Genomic DNA, 14,193 nt, shown 5'->3' on the forward strand with positions numbered 1-14,193 from the left:
TCAGGGTCAGGGCATACCTGTAAAGCCTATTACTGGACTGATCAAATTCATTCTCACTCATAATTATTTCACTTTTGGACAGGACCTCTATTTACAGCAGATGGGCGTGGCAATGGGTTCGCGATTCACTCCACAGTATGCAAATCTATTCATGGCCAAAATCGAAGAGGAATGCCTCAATGCATGTGGCATAAAACCCATGGCCTACTTCCGCTTCATTGATGATATTTTAATCATCTGGTCCGCAAGTGAGGATGAACTTCTCCAGTTCCACAGGAACTTCAATGCCTTCCATCCTACAATCAAATTGAAACTTACCTACTCTCACACAGAGATTAACTTTCTGGACACCACCATATACATCAGGGGTAACAACATACAAACCTCTGTGTATCGCAAACCTACAGACCGTCCCACATACCTAAGATATGACAGTTTTCATCCCAAGCACATTAAGAACTCTATAATTTACAGCCAAGCTATAAGGTACAACCGGATTTGTTCTGACAGGATGGACAGAGACAAGCACCTGGATCACCTTAAGAACACTTTCATTAAACAAGGTTACAGTCCTCCCATGGCTGAGGCCCAAATCAGGAAAGCCAGCAACATCCCCAGGACTGAACTCCTGAAATATAAGCAAAACCAGAAAGAGGAACGTGTCCCTTTGGTTGTCACCTACAACCCACACCTGGAAATCTTAAGGAGGATTGCTAAGGAACTTCATCCCATTTTACACAAGGATCACAGACTGAGAACGATATTCCCTAAACCTCCACTCTTGTCATATCGGCAACCACACAATCTAAAACAGATGATTGTCAGGAGCTCTTTGAATAGGCCTCAACAAAACGGAACATCACCCTGCCGACAAAAAATATGTGGGACCTGCAGACACATTTACTCCACTGACAGGGTAACGATACCAAGTTCACAACAGGAGTACAGAATACAAGGTAAATTTTCTTGTGGGTCCACCAATCTGGTATATCTGATCATGTGTGCTAAATGCCCCAATGTTATGTACGTGGGAGAAACTGGACAAACTCTGCGCAAACGTATGAATGGACACAGGCACACTATTAATGATACCAAATCTGGACTCCCAGTTGCTACACACTTTCGGTCCAACGGACACAGCATGGATGATCTTCGTGTCACTGCCCTGAAGGGCGGCTTCAAAACGTCAAATGACCGATTAATAGCAGAAACAAAATTTATAAATTGTTTCAAAGCTGTGCAGAAGGGTCTGAATAAGGACAACAACTTTCTATATTGGTATGAGATTGATGATATATGAACTGTCTCAGCCACCCTAGCTGAACTTGTGAACTAAGAATTTACGATACCTCTGGGTCAATCCTAATACCAGGTCTGTGAGCAATAAAGTAAACAAGGATCCTTATCTTACCCCCATTTAGATGGTCTGTTTGTATTAAGGCATCTTAATGATGTATTTATGCTTGAAAAAAATATCTGTTTTTCCTTTTGATGTTGCATGTATATAAGCTGTCTGTACCACCAGCTTGCAAACTAACAGGATATAAACCTGACGAAGGCTGCAAGGCCGAAAGCTTGTTTATTCTTATTCATTTGTAGTTAGCCAATAAATGGTATCATCCTGATTTAAAACTTCTTGCTTTTACTGATGGCTAACACGGTACAATACCCTACTGCTACTGGCTTATATTTAGGCAACATAATTTTTTGGGGGGAAAATGTTTTCTGCATTTAGCACTAGGATAACAGAAGTTGCAACTTTTAGCTGTATTAAGAATGAAAGTAATTTTTCCAGTAACTACGTGGGAGTGGGAAGGTCATGTGACAATTCATTATTCACACAGTGATAGAGATTTATATGGTGCCACTAAATTAGCATGGAAACAGAAGAAAACATTTAATAAATCTAATGCGGGGGCTAAGTGTTTTTTTTCTAAATTTAAGCAGTCTAACAGCATGTAAGGCATTAATGCTTTTTGCATATAGGCAGTTTTGAACGTGGGAATTTTTTTTTTCCCAAATTAGATTTAGCCATTAGTAGTACTGTCGCAAAAATGATGGTTTATATTTTTTATATAAAGGTTTGCAGGAACATTTCTTTGGTGGTCAGATCATTACTCTGTTAAAATTAAAAGCAGTATGTACTGACTGCTTTAATAAATATCAAATTAACCTATTCCTATGGATAATTACTTTAATTGCTAAAACAAACAGAGCCATGATCCACTGAAATATACGGTACCCAGACTATAATAAATTTTAGTATGAGGAGTGATCATTTGCCAACCTCCTCACCCAGAGGGTATAATGACCATTTTATGGACTAACTAAGGAATGCCCAATTTTATAACTGAAGCATTAAACACTAAAAGAAGTTTACAATTACATTTTTAATTTTAATCCCTCCTCTCATCATCGTCACCCCCCCCCCCCCCATCCGGCCCAATGCCCTTTAGATTGTAAGGTCACAAGGGCAGGGCTCTCTTCCGCTTTTGTGTCTTGAAAATTATTATACATTTTATTTATCATGTTACATTTATCATGGTCATTACCAATTCTGTATTTTGCATTCTGTATCATTGTGTCACTAATTATGTATCTTATATATTGGTGTACACTATTGTCTGTATTATTATGTACCCCATGTTCGTTTCTTACTTTTTACAGTGCCACGGAATATGCTGGTGCTTTATAAATCAATAATAATAATTAAAAAAAATTATGAAATCTATGCAACATTAACCCAATAACGTAAGAATGACTGATTCACTGTTCTTGTTTCTGATGAAATTACTTATTTATTCAGCCTCTCCATCAGGTTTGTAACAACCTATCAAGATTGAGTGTGTTCATGTTGCTGCTTGTCAATTAATTAGCACAGGTGTGGAAAAACCAAGACTACTTGATTTGTGCAACTGATTACCAATGCAAAAAATAATATACCTGGTATGCCTGTACTCAAACACAAAGTATAGATTTCAAGATAAAAAAAATTTGTGCAAAAACAAAAATATCTTACAAAAAACACTTTTGCATTGGCTTTTATTATTCACCCGCAGGGATGTAGAAAATCGGATGAATACAGACTGCATAACTCTACTGATAAACTGAACTGAGATGCAGATTCCTATGCTTGTATCAGGCTCCAACTCAGTCGTGTGTTCTAGTAAAATAACTAAAATCCAGGACACCTTAAAATGAGCTAATGACTTTTGAGGCTATTCTACTTGCTCTTGATCATGGAGATTATTATTATTTATTGTATTTATAAAGCGCCAACATATTACGCAGCGCTGGACAATAAATAGGGATACATACAATATTTAGGGGTGGCATACAACAAAATGACAATACCTGAATACAAGAAAGACCAGATCATGCAGCACAGTATGAGTACAAGGTAATGCTTAGTCAGTCACTGGATGGGAGCATGGAGATTAGGTAAGTTAGGTTCACTCAGATGCATAGCATGGGTTCACAGTAATGGAGGTGCATGATCAGGCAGGACACAAAAGTAGGAGGAACCTGGCCAAAGGCTTACAATCTAACGATGGTACACAATTACATTATTTTCCTGTTTGAGATTGAGCCCCTGATTGGAACAGCATTGCAGGTGCTAGGACCGGGACAAAGAATAGTGAAGTGCAATGTCACTACCTTTTTTGAATCCACCAGCATGAAGGAGTACCTCCGGTATTTAGCTTGGCTATTAAAATATATTAGTGTGTGGGTGAGTGTTTTAGTCAAGGGTAAAGAAACCATCCCAGAGTAGTTTTGTTAACTATACAAAGGTAGTTATTGTGTGGAGAAAGGCAAGAAAACCATATAACTCTTCAAGCCACCCTAAACTAAAGACTGTGGTTTACAACCTCAGTTGAAAAAAAACCCCAAAAACTATGCTACCAGACATATCCAATATAGAAAGCAAAAAAAGAGAAGCATGTCTATGGTGAGACTTTGGGTCATTTTAGCACTGTATCATTTTATTAAAATTAGATTATAAATCTGGAGTTTCGATCATCTGTCACTACCCAAGCCAAAGAGATGGCCTGGTACACAGGCTTCCATCCAGAGTCAATACAAAGAAATACTTGACAAATACAGCATCTACATTTAAAATGTACCTCATAGGTTTTCTATTGAAAAGTGGAAATCTCCTAAAGATAAACAATGTATAGGAGCCACTCTGTCCTTATTCTCAGCTGTATGAAAGTATCCAAAATATAAGCAGCATACTGATTAGCTTCCTCTAACTGTCACGCAAGCCAAAATATCACCTATTTGGTAGAATTTTTTTCTGCCATCTTACAAGGCTACCAAAAATATTATAAGAGCTATACTGAACAGCATGGTGACCTATACTCTGGGGGAAGAATTGCTGCAGTAAACCTAATACATTGTTAGAATTGAGAGTTTAGTTGCAAGAAACAACTTGGTAGGTCCAATCTCTGCTTTATTTTGCATCACAGTAGCTGAGAGCTGAAATTGGTGTGAAGAGACCACCTGTCCACACAGTTCAGAAAAGTAATACCCAGCAGGGTGTTCCAGCAGCTTGCCTGTGAATATCTCTGGGTTTATTAGCTCAAGGCTCCGCAATTTCCTCTACTTCGATAATTCAGCCCAAATCTTAAGTATAACCCTTCTCATGGGGCTAAAACAGTTCAAAAGTGGATCTCTGGCTTTGCCATCTCCCCGTGTTCTCCTACGCTTGCTATTTTTAGTTCATTGTTTTCTATTTTGGCAGCTGAAAAAGCGCTGAGTGTAATTTTACCTTCTGCTTCACATTTCTCCTTGAAAAGTGAATACAATGTCCCATTTATAATAATAAAATTGTTCACTGGTAGAGAAATTGAGAAAGGAAAAAAATATATATAAAATAGAAGAGAAAAAACAGGGAAGCCAAGCAATTGGAAAATGTAGAGCAAGCAGAAGTCAAGGTGCCAATTCCTAGTGCGAGCAATGGCCCCAATGAGGTCTCCTATAACAATTTACTGTTTGCAGAATGGAAGGATGGGAGATCGCCACATGAAAGAAGGTAGCTGAGCTCAACAAACCATCTTCAAGCTGCATAAAGCAACTTTTACGTGTTCAATCAAAATAAAGGTTAGGTAGGCAAATTCCATACGCAGAAAAAAAAAAAAAAAAAAAAAACCAGTACGCACACAAGCAGTGGTTTCAACTTATTTAGTAAGCACTTGAAAGCTGGCATTTACTAGTTTACCACCAACTGAAATCACATATTGCTGCAGACAAAGAATACATTTTAGTCCTAGGTTTGCCATTTTATTTTTAAAAAATAGTTTATAAATTCCTTAAAACTAACAGTCAGATTTCATTCTGCAGCAGACCTGGCAACAGATCACCATGGGAAATCAGTAGATCCAGGGAGGTGCCCATTCCTTTTAATCCTCCATCAAAATTTGCTTTTTCACACCCACTTTCTGCTCCTCTCCCTTCCCAATTCCTCTGTTCTCTGGTCTCAAAAGATGAGCCGTTCTCCATCTATGATCACATTTTCCTGGCCTCTGTTTAGGCACTGAAGTACAGTGAGCAGAACAGACTTGTAGCCAGCGTTCAAACAATGCAAGAAATGTAGTGAAAAGGAGACCATTTCATGAAAGGATTCATCCCACACTGAGGGCAGCAAAGTATTCCATATGGAATACAAGTATTTAACAGGCAGTATAGCGATACTTCTAGCACTTAATTAACAGATTCACCCTTCTTTCAATGCGTAAAACAAACTCCAATTTCCAAAAAACAGCTCTGCTAAGAAAAATAATTCCCTCCGTAAGCCATAAGAAAAGATGTGGCACTTAAAACTGTCCTATATTGAGAAATTAAGAAAGCTGTAATTGATGACTTTGTTCTAAAGACTGAGTTGCCTAGCTCCCAAGCAAAATGTTTGGCATATATATGCAGTGGGTATGCAGTTAATTTAGGCACCGTGGGTCTACATGGACACGATTAATTGCAGGAGTTCAATATATTTCACATCTTGTAAAAATTTGCTCCTTTTGCAGTAATGCATTAGGCCATGCAAGTGCACTGCCCATGCAACTCAATGGGCATATTCACATCCCTGCATCGCAATGGACTGCATTACATGAACTGTTCAAGTGTTTATAATCTAAATTTCCTTCATTATTTGTGCTACTATATATACTTTGTATTCAGCAGCACAGCATCATGGAATAGCTGGCACTATAAACAATATTAATAGTAACAGTATTACGCGCTTCCTTTCTGGTAATACCATGGGCTCACATTAGAGCCCAAGGTGTCACTGACACAAAAAGGAGAGAAATCTCCACAGTGAGAAAATGACAACCTGGCAGAGGTTTCAGCCCTTCCCACCTCCATTCACAAGTTTTGGATGAAATTATTAAATATCAGGTTAAACAAAACGTTTAATGCGTTACCTCATTATAAAGATGTGTTAAAATTGGCCAGAACTTGTTGCACCACAGTGTTACATGCAGCCATTATAAGATATCTTATTTCCTGCTGTCTGTGACAACACAAAGCTCCACAAGGACACAAACTGAAAAAAACAGATGTTCAAATTTTCCCCACTTCTAAGGAAAGTTAGGCTAGAGTTCTACAAGAATAGGTCTGCAGGTCAAAGCCGGTTGCAGTGTTTAACAATTAAGCCAAAAGTCGAGATGTGAAGTGAACTTCAACAAGGCAGTTTCTTTTGCTCTACAAGTAGCATAGATTCCATAGGCTGAACAGGAACTTTGCAAGTAATTAAACAGATTCAGAAAGTTATTTTCAGCTTGACTGATCAGCTCTCAGGCAAATGTAATAAAGTTTTGCCACTATCTTTCAAAGGTGCTACTTGTATGGCTGCTACTGAGAAACTTGGAGCTTTGATTACCATAGATTAACACCTTTTACAGTAGGTTTTAAATCAAACTAGTGAAATTCATTAACTGAAATCGGTGTAGGCCCAGCATTACACATCTCATGGTTTAATAGTTATGGGATCATAGACTTAAATGACAAAAAATAATGAATTTCAAAGAAAAGAATGTCACGGTAAATGTCTTATGAAAATATTGTGTACTGCTTCTCTTGATGCCGGATTTAATCACATGACTAAAATGTTGATTTTTGATGCCGTGACTCTATAAAAAAAACTACAATGGCCTGTTCTGTCTACAAAGTTCACAATCATGTCCCTTTACCTATTAATAGTTACCTGTCACCTATTGTACCTGATATTTTGACACAAAAGAATGCACACATTGCGAAAAATAATTTTAACAATGGACGGACATGGATTACATGGACTTTGCCACTCTAAAAATAGAACCACACTGTGCTAATAATTTAAATGGGGCACTAAGCAGTTTGATTGTTCCTTTAAAATTGATTAAAAACATGCTTTCCTGTTTCACAGCTGGACCAAAAACATGAAAGTCATACAATGTTGTAAGTAACACAGGGATTACTAGAAAATTAACTTTTTATTTAAGAACATGAAATATGAATATTGGAAAATTGCTTTTACACAGATCAGTGTTGTATAACTTGCTCTAGCTTTCACATTTCCATTCACATGTCTAAAGATCAAATAATATCCCTATTTGCCAAGACACTGCATCACCTCTAATAATTATTCAACAGAAAAGGTCTCCAATTTTCCAGTAATAAGTCAACAATGCAAGCACGTATCATGTGCTCTTCCCTACTCGTTTCTAACAGGATAGGTGGGAACAGGATTTATTCATATTCCCTAGGCAGGAGCTCTTCAAATGCTAATATGATTCAACTTTCACATGTACAATCAAGTTCATTAGTCAGAGCAATTGCATACTACCACCATTACAAAGTGAACAAATGGAGTAATTTTAGAAATATTTATAAAGAGGAAAGAAAGTAATAAAATATACCGGTATATATCCCAAAAGGGCATCCATTCTAAAAAATGTTCCCCTTACAAGAAAACCTTTAATGAAAGAGCGTCTTCCACAATGTCAACAGTTCTTTTCCAAGTCTCCTAACTTTCCTCATATGTAACCTTTCTCACATTTCTCTCTATGTATATACAGTTCTGAAAAAATACAGGAGACAAGTGCAAAAATGGTCAGTTTCTCAGGCTGTATCCTTCATAGGTGCAAGTACTGAACCAAATAGCTTTGCCTTAGTTTTTAAAGGGAAGATCCGCGCTGCTAAAAAAAACAAAACAAAAAAAAAACTGCACTCACATGGGGCTTCTTCCAGCTCCTGGCAGTCGATCGGTGCCCTCGGCGCAGCTCCTCTCCCTCCGGGCGTCCAGCGGTGAAGAAGCCGACCTCACTAGGTTGGCTTCCGGGTCGGCGTCATGTGCGCTCCACGGCGCGGGTCACGTGGTGTACGTGAAGTCATCGGGTCTCTAATGCGCCGGCGCAGTAGTTCTGCGCCTGCGCAGTAGAGACTCGATGTTTCTACACCACGTGAACCCACCCACCGTGGAGCGCCCAGAAGCCGACCTGGCGAGGTTGGCTTGTTTACTGCTAGACGCCCGGAGGGAGAGGAGCTGCGCCGAGGGCACCGATCGACTGCCAGGAGCTGGAAGAAGCCCCAAGTGAGGAGTTTTTTTTTTTTTTAGCAGCGTGAACCTTCCCTTTAAGAACTGCTGACAATATTGCTCCTTAATGTTCCCCAAAAATGCGCCCCAAAAATGTTCACTTGTTTTGGCATGGGCAGTAGTTCTTTTCAGGGTTACAGAGTACCCAGCAAGCTCATGGTCTACCAGAACTCCCATGAGTATTTAAAGGGTTAAAAGAGCCAGAAAAGCCCTCTTACTAAGATATGAAAAACAGAAGTTTGCCTTCTTAACCTCCTGGGCGATACAATAATATCGCCAGGGGGCAGCGCAGCACTTTTTTTTTCAATTTTTTAATCATGTAGCTAGCCTAGCGCTAGCTACATGATAGCCGCTGTGCAGCGCCATCCCCCCCACCCCTTCCGATCGCCTCCGGCGATCAGAGCAAACAGGAAATCCCGTTCTGAACAGCTTCCCTCATCGCCATGGCGAGGATCGGGATGACGTCATCGACATCAACGACGTCATGACGTCAGAGGGAGTCCAGATCCACCCCTCAGCGCTGCCTGGCACTGATTGGCCAGGCTGCGCACGGGATCTGGGGGGGGAGGGGGGGCGCGGAGCGGCGAATCAGCGCAGAGCGGCGGGGATCGGTATATACATGCAGCTAGCAAAGTGCTAGCTGCGTGTAACAAAAAAAAAATTATGCAAATCGGCCCACCAGGGCCTGAGAAATCCTCTGCGGCGGCTTACCCCAAGCTCAGTTCGGGATTATCGCCCAGAGGGTTAAAACTCCCTATTACCATATATGTAGTTCTAGTAGTATTAAATGTGAATTACAGCTGTGTTTTTTTATACTTACCCTCATTAAATAAGATTTCAGTTAGGCGACCACCTAATCAACTCCCGATTAAGCAGAATGAGATGTGCTTGTGTAGGAATTTATAATCAGACACTAGCATGGAATGGTTATCATTTTCAGAGACAGGCAGAGATGTAAAATTTGCAATATACAGTGCAGCCCATAATTATTCATACCCCTGGCAAATTTTGACTTTTAGTTTCTTATATTCAACCAGCAAGTAATTTTTTGATGGGAAAGGACAATGGTGTCTCCCAAAAGATAAAATGAATATGTATTGTGGGAAAAAAAAAATTCTCAGCTTTTATTTATATTTGAGCAAAAAGTGTCCAGTCCAAAATTATTCATACCCTTCACAAACTGTCACAGTCTGTGGTAAAATCCAAAGTTCTATACCATTCCAAATAGTTCAAGCTGTTCTAAAGCATCCTAATTACCCTGATTACCCACTTTGGCAGTAATGACGAGCTCAGCTCGTCCATTACCGCCGCGGTGGATTTCTCAGGCCCTGGAGGGTCTTTTAGCACAAAAATTTCGGAAGGGGTGTAGCTAGCATTTGGCTAGCTACATCACCCCTCCGATCGCTGCTGGCCCACTCTGATCCCCCCGATTGCCGCTCTTTTGACTTACCAAAGCCTAGTGCTAGCTACACTAAAAAATAACCATTTTTTTTTTTAAAAAGCCACACCAGGCTGGTTAATTGGGAACAGCTGTTTTAATCAACTCAGCAGGTGAAAAACAGCAGCTCTCTGCAGTTGGTTTGTGGACAGTCATGGCAATAACAAAGGAGCTCAGTGAGGACCTGCAGCCGCGCATTGTAGCTGCTCACAAGTCAGCAAATGGCTGCAAGGCCATTTCTAAAAGTTTTTAAGTTCCAGTGGCTACAGGGCAAAGTATTATTAAAAAATAAAAGATGTTCCGCACTGTGGAAAATCTCAGAGGATGTGGTCGGACGCCAAAAGTGACACCTGAGCTGGCCAGGAGGATAGTGAGAGAGGTGAAAAAGAATCCAAGCACCACTACCAAGGCCATCCTGGTGAATCTGGGCTCTACTGGTGGCACTGTCTCAAGGCAGACAATCCAACGGACGCTGCACACTGCTGGGTTCCACAGATGCAGACCGAGGAGGACGCCACTTCTCCAGATATGGCACACAAAAGCTCACTTGGCCTTTGCAAATGCTCATCCGGACAAAGAAGACTTCTGGTCTTCTATGTTATGGTCAGATGAAACAAAAATGGAATTGTTTGGTCACAATGAGGTTTCCTTCATTTGGCGTAAAAAAGAAGGAGAAGCCTTCAACCCAAAGAACACCATCCCCACTGTCAAACATGAACATACATATATCCAGGCACATCGCCTCTAGTTAGGACATTAAATAAATCTGTGAATGCATTTGTTTGAACATTTGCATGTGAGTGTGCGAAGGGTTAATTGATTTTTGCTGTTTCTAGCCACACCCCCTTCAGCACCTCCCTTTCCCTAAAAATGTATTTAATGTCCTAACTAGAGGCGATGTGCCTGGATATATGTATGTTTATTCTTATCATTGACCCCTGTGGCTAGGGTCTAATTCGGTGCACTCCCCCCTTCCCCTGTATGTTTGTCAGCATGCAGACAGCTTATGCTGGTGTATGCGCATGGTGCACATGGACACATAAAGTTAGCTCCCTTGTGCGATTGGTAAGATGCACTGTCTTTCCCAGGAGAGGAAGTTAGGATGTGTGCTCCTAATCCATTGATAGGTTTGATGCAATGAATGTGTTTGCATGTCTGCACTATGCATGTTACAGGGCCAGAGTTAGGACACCTATGTTTACCTGGGTACTTCTACGCAGTATAGGTGACTAAGCATAAGAATGCATTCTTCTGTGAACTAAAACCCTGGCTTTTAATTTAGCTGTAGGGATAACAGTTGTGCCTGGATGAGTAAATCTGTGAATGCATTTGTTTGAACATTTGCATGTGAGTGTGCGAAGGGTTAATTGATTTTCACTGTCAAACATGGTGGTGGGAACCTAATGCATTAGGGGTGTTTTTCAGCCAATGGACCAGGGAATCTAATCACGGTAAATGGCACCATGAAAATGAGCAATACATGAGGATTCACAATGACAACATCAGACAGTCTGCAGAGAAACTTGCCCTTGGGCACCAGTGGACATTTCAGCATGGCAATGACCCACACAACAAAAGTGGTGAAAAAATGGTTAGCAGACAACAACATTAACATTTTGGAGTGGCCCATCCAGAGTCCTGACTTGAATCCAATTGAGAATCTGCGGAGGGAGCTAAAGATCAGGGTGATGGCAAGAAGACTTTTTGCTCAGATGTAAATAAAAGCTGATAAATGGTTTTTTCCCTCTTGCACATCGTCTTATCTTTTGGGAGACACCCATGTCATTTCCTGTCAAAAAATTACTTGCTGGTTGAATAAAAGTAACTAAAAGTCAAGTAGTATGAATAATTATGGACACGACTGTATGTAAAAACCCTGCTGCTCCTCAAATTCAGGCTGAAAACCCTGTGCTCAAACGAACACCCATTTTACCAACAAAAAAAAGTGTAGGAATTTTAAACTGGAAATGCTGCAGTGAAATTTTGGCTCAAGTTCTAGTCTTTCCCCCACGTTGTCTAAAAAACTTGAGAGAGAAAAAAAAGTTTACTTTAACATGGCCACAAAACACACAAATGTTTTTCTGAAATTGCACAAATCCCAAAAATGTTCATGTTGGTCACTAATGAATCTGTTCATTCTTACACTCAGTATTTATGAATGTCATACCAGGAGATCATTTCAAATTAATAATCTGCATGCAAAAAAAAAAAGTAATCAAAGTTACTGATTTGTTTATGACACACATTGTATGTATAACACAAAATTAGTAAAGGAAGGTAAAAAAAAACAAAAAAACGTTAACTTAATCCCAGTCCATTACTGTATGGAATGCTAGGAAAAAGGGCTGTTGCTCTGAAAGGCAAACACTGGGCTGACCAGACAAATCGCATACAAAAGTAATCATGTTACAAACCTCAGATCTCTTCTCTTTTCTAATTCTTCTGGAGGAATAGTCCATGGCAAATTCTGAGGGAGGCACTGTAGTACTTTATTAGAGAATTCCGAGAAATCCACGCCATATTCAGTCAATATTCCCTCAGTCTCTGGCTCAATTTCTCCAGCCTGGCCAAGACTTTTCATCAGCTGCCTAAAGGAGGAAGAGATGGGCTTAGGTAGGAAGTCAAACAAACTGCATATTTAGTCAGAATCATGGCAGAAGAACACTGGGTGACACGTTGAGTGGAGCATTGAATTCACAACTTATTTATACTGAGGTTTTATCAGGGAAAAAGAAGAGAAAATAATTGTTTTACCAAGAAATAACACTCCGAGGTGAAATGGCAGAGAGACTGAACAATAACGATTTTCAAGCGGTTTCTTAACCCCTTATTGCAAAATATAGGGTATTGCGTTTGGGTACCAGGTAAGCCATAAAGGTGGGTACACACCTTGTTGGATGTCGCCCATCGTGGGCGACATCGCTGGGCTGTACAGAAGAGAGGTCACCTCGTCTGTACAACGTGATTTGTTGCTAAGTAGGCGGGCAGAGGGACAATGAAGTGGCACGTACATGACATCACACGCTGGGCAAGGGAATGGTGTCTTCAAAGCAGTTAGCCATCATTCGGGTGAGTTGATCCACTGGGTGGATCGCTTGCAGATAGGTGGTCTGGGGTCACTGTACACACACCTGATTAAACTTTAATCAAACATGGGTACGAGGCTAAAGACACCACCTTTGTTTGATAATTAGTCTTGTACACACACTAGATGGTTGTTGTCTGAGGTGGCCAGTCTGGGCTGTCTCTGCCAAGAAACGAGTGCATGTTCAGTCTCCTGAGCCCATTGCCCTCCACCTATGTTCAGCCTCCTGGGCTCATTGTTCTCCACCTTACCCCTTCTTCTATAAGCCACTCTGTCAAGGCACCACCGGTCCTCCACAGTAACAGAATGGGTTGAAGGTCTGTAGCCTCAAGTCATGTCTAAACAGCACTCCACCCCAAACTGTCAACCACTTTGTGCCTTTGTATGCACCTTTAGGGTGACACACACACAATGATTTTTCCAGCCAGATCAATCACTTTTCTTCAATCTGCTGGTTATCTACAGTATGGCCCTAACATATCTAAACAATTCACTTTTGGTTGATTTGGGCCATTTATCAATCGAAAGACTAACCAAACATGTAGAAAAATCTCTGTGCGTAGGAGGCAAGGCAGGAGTGGTGGAGGATTGGTTCACCCATCAATTTGCTGGTTAAAAAGGGAGGGTAGGTGTATGGTTACTTTTCAAAAGACATCACACTGCAATTGAGCTAAAATCTTTATTATTACACTCTGTAGACAATGTTTTTCATAGTACTATCCTACTTAAACCATGAAAAGTATCAAAATGTAATCTCACAGAAGCTCCTATGAAATCACATTACATAAGCTGAGGAAATGCCCCAAAAAAGTGTTGTCTAAAAGCTGCTATTATAAAAAATGTTGTTTGTCTTCCAGCATGAAGTCTTTCGGAGGTTAACAAACAGTTATAATCTTAACCTGATTTTCATATTTTATTCATATTGAAGTAACCCCAAGTCATTTTAGGTTTATAGTATAAAACTGTCACGCTGCCTGTCCCACCGGGTAAGCTACATACACACATTAGATTAAACTCAGCCAGTGATGCTGATAAACACTGCTTTGGGCAAGAATCTAGTGTGTGTAAGGCTATGTTCCCACTAGAGTGGAAAAC

At 40.3% G+C, this 14,193-nt stretch overlaps 1 protein-coding gene across 3 annotated transcripts in view; it reads right to left on the bottom strand.

Moving 5' to 3' along the window:
• The window catches only part of DIS3L2 (DIS3 like 3'-5' exoribonuclease 2), a 313,259-nt gene that overhangs the window by 129,082 nt on the left and 169,984 nt on the right, over positions 1–14,193 (bottom strand). For all 3 annotated transcript variants that reach the window (XM_068281273.1, XM_068281272.1, XM_068281274.1), the window contains one exon: positions 12,428–12,601. In XM_068281273.1, coding sequence (XP_068137374.1) covers positions 12,428–12,601 — 174 coding nt within the window. The remainder of the gene's footprint in view (positions 1–12,427; positions 12,602–14,193) is intronic.

The sequence above is a fragment of the Hyperolius riggenbachi genome, chromosome 4, assembly GCF_040937935.1.
Source record: "Hyperolius riggenbachi isolate aHypRig1 chromosome 4, aHypRig1.pri, whole genome shotgun sequence".
NCBI lineage: Eukaryota > Metazoa > Chordata > Amphibia > Anura > Hyperoliidae > Hyperolius > Hyperolius riggenbachi.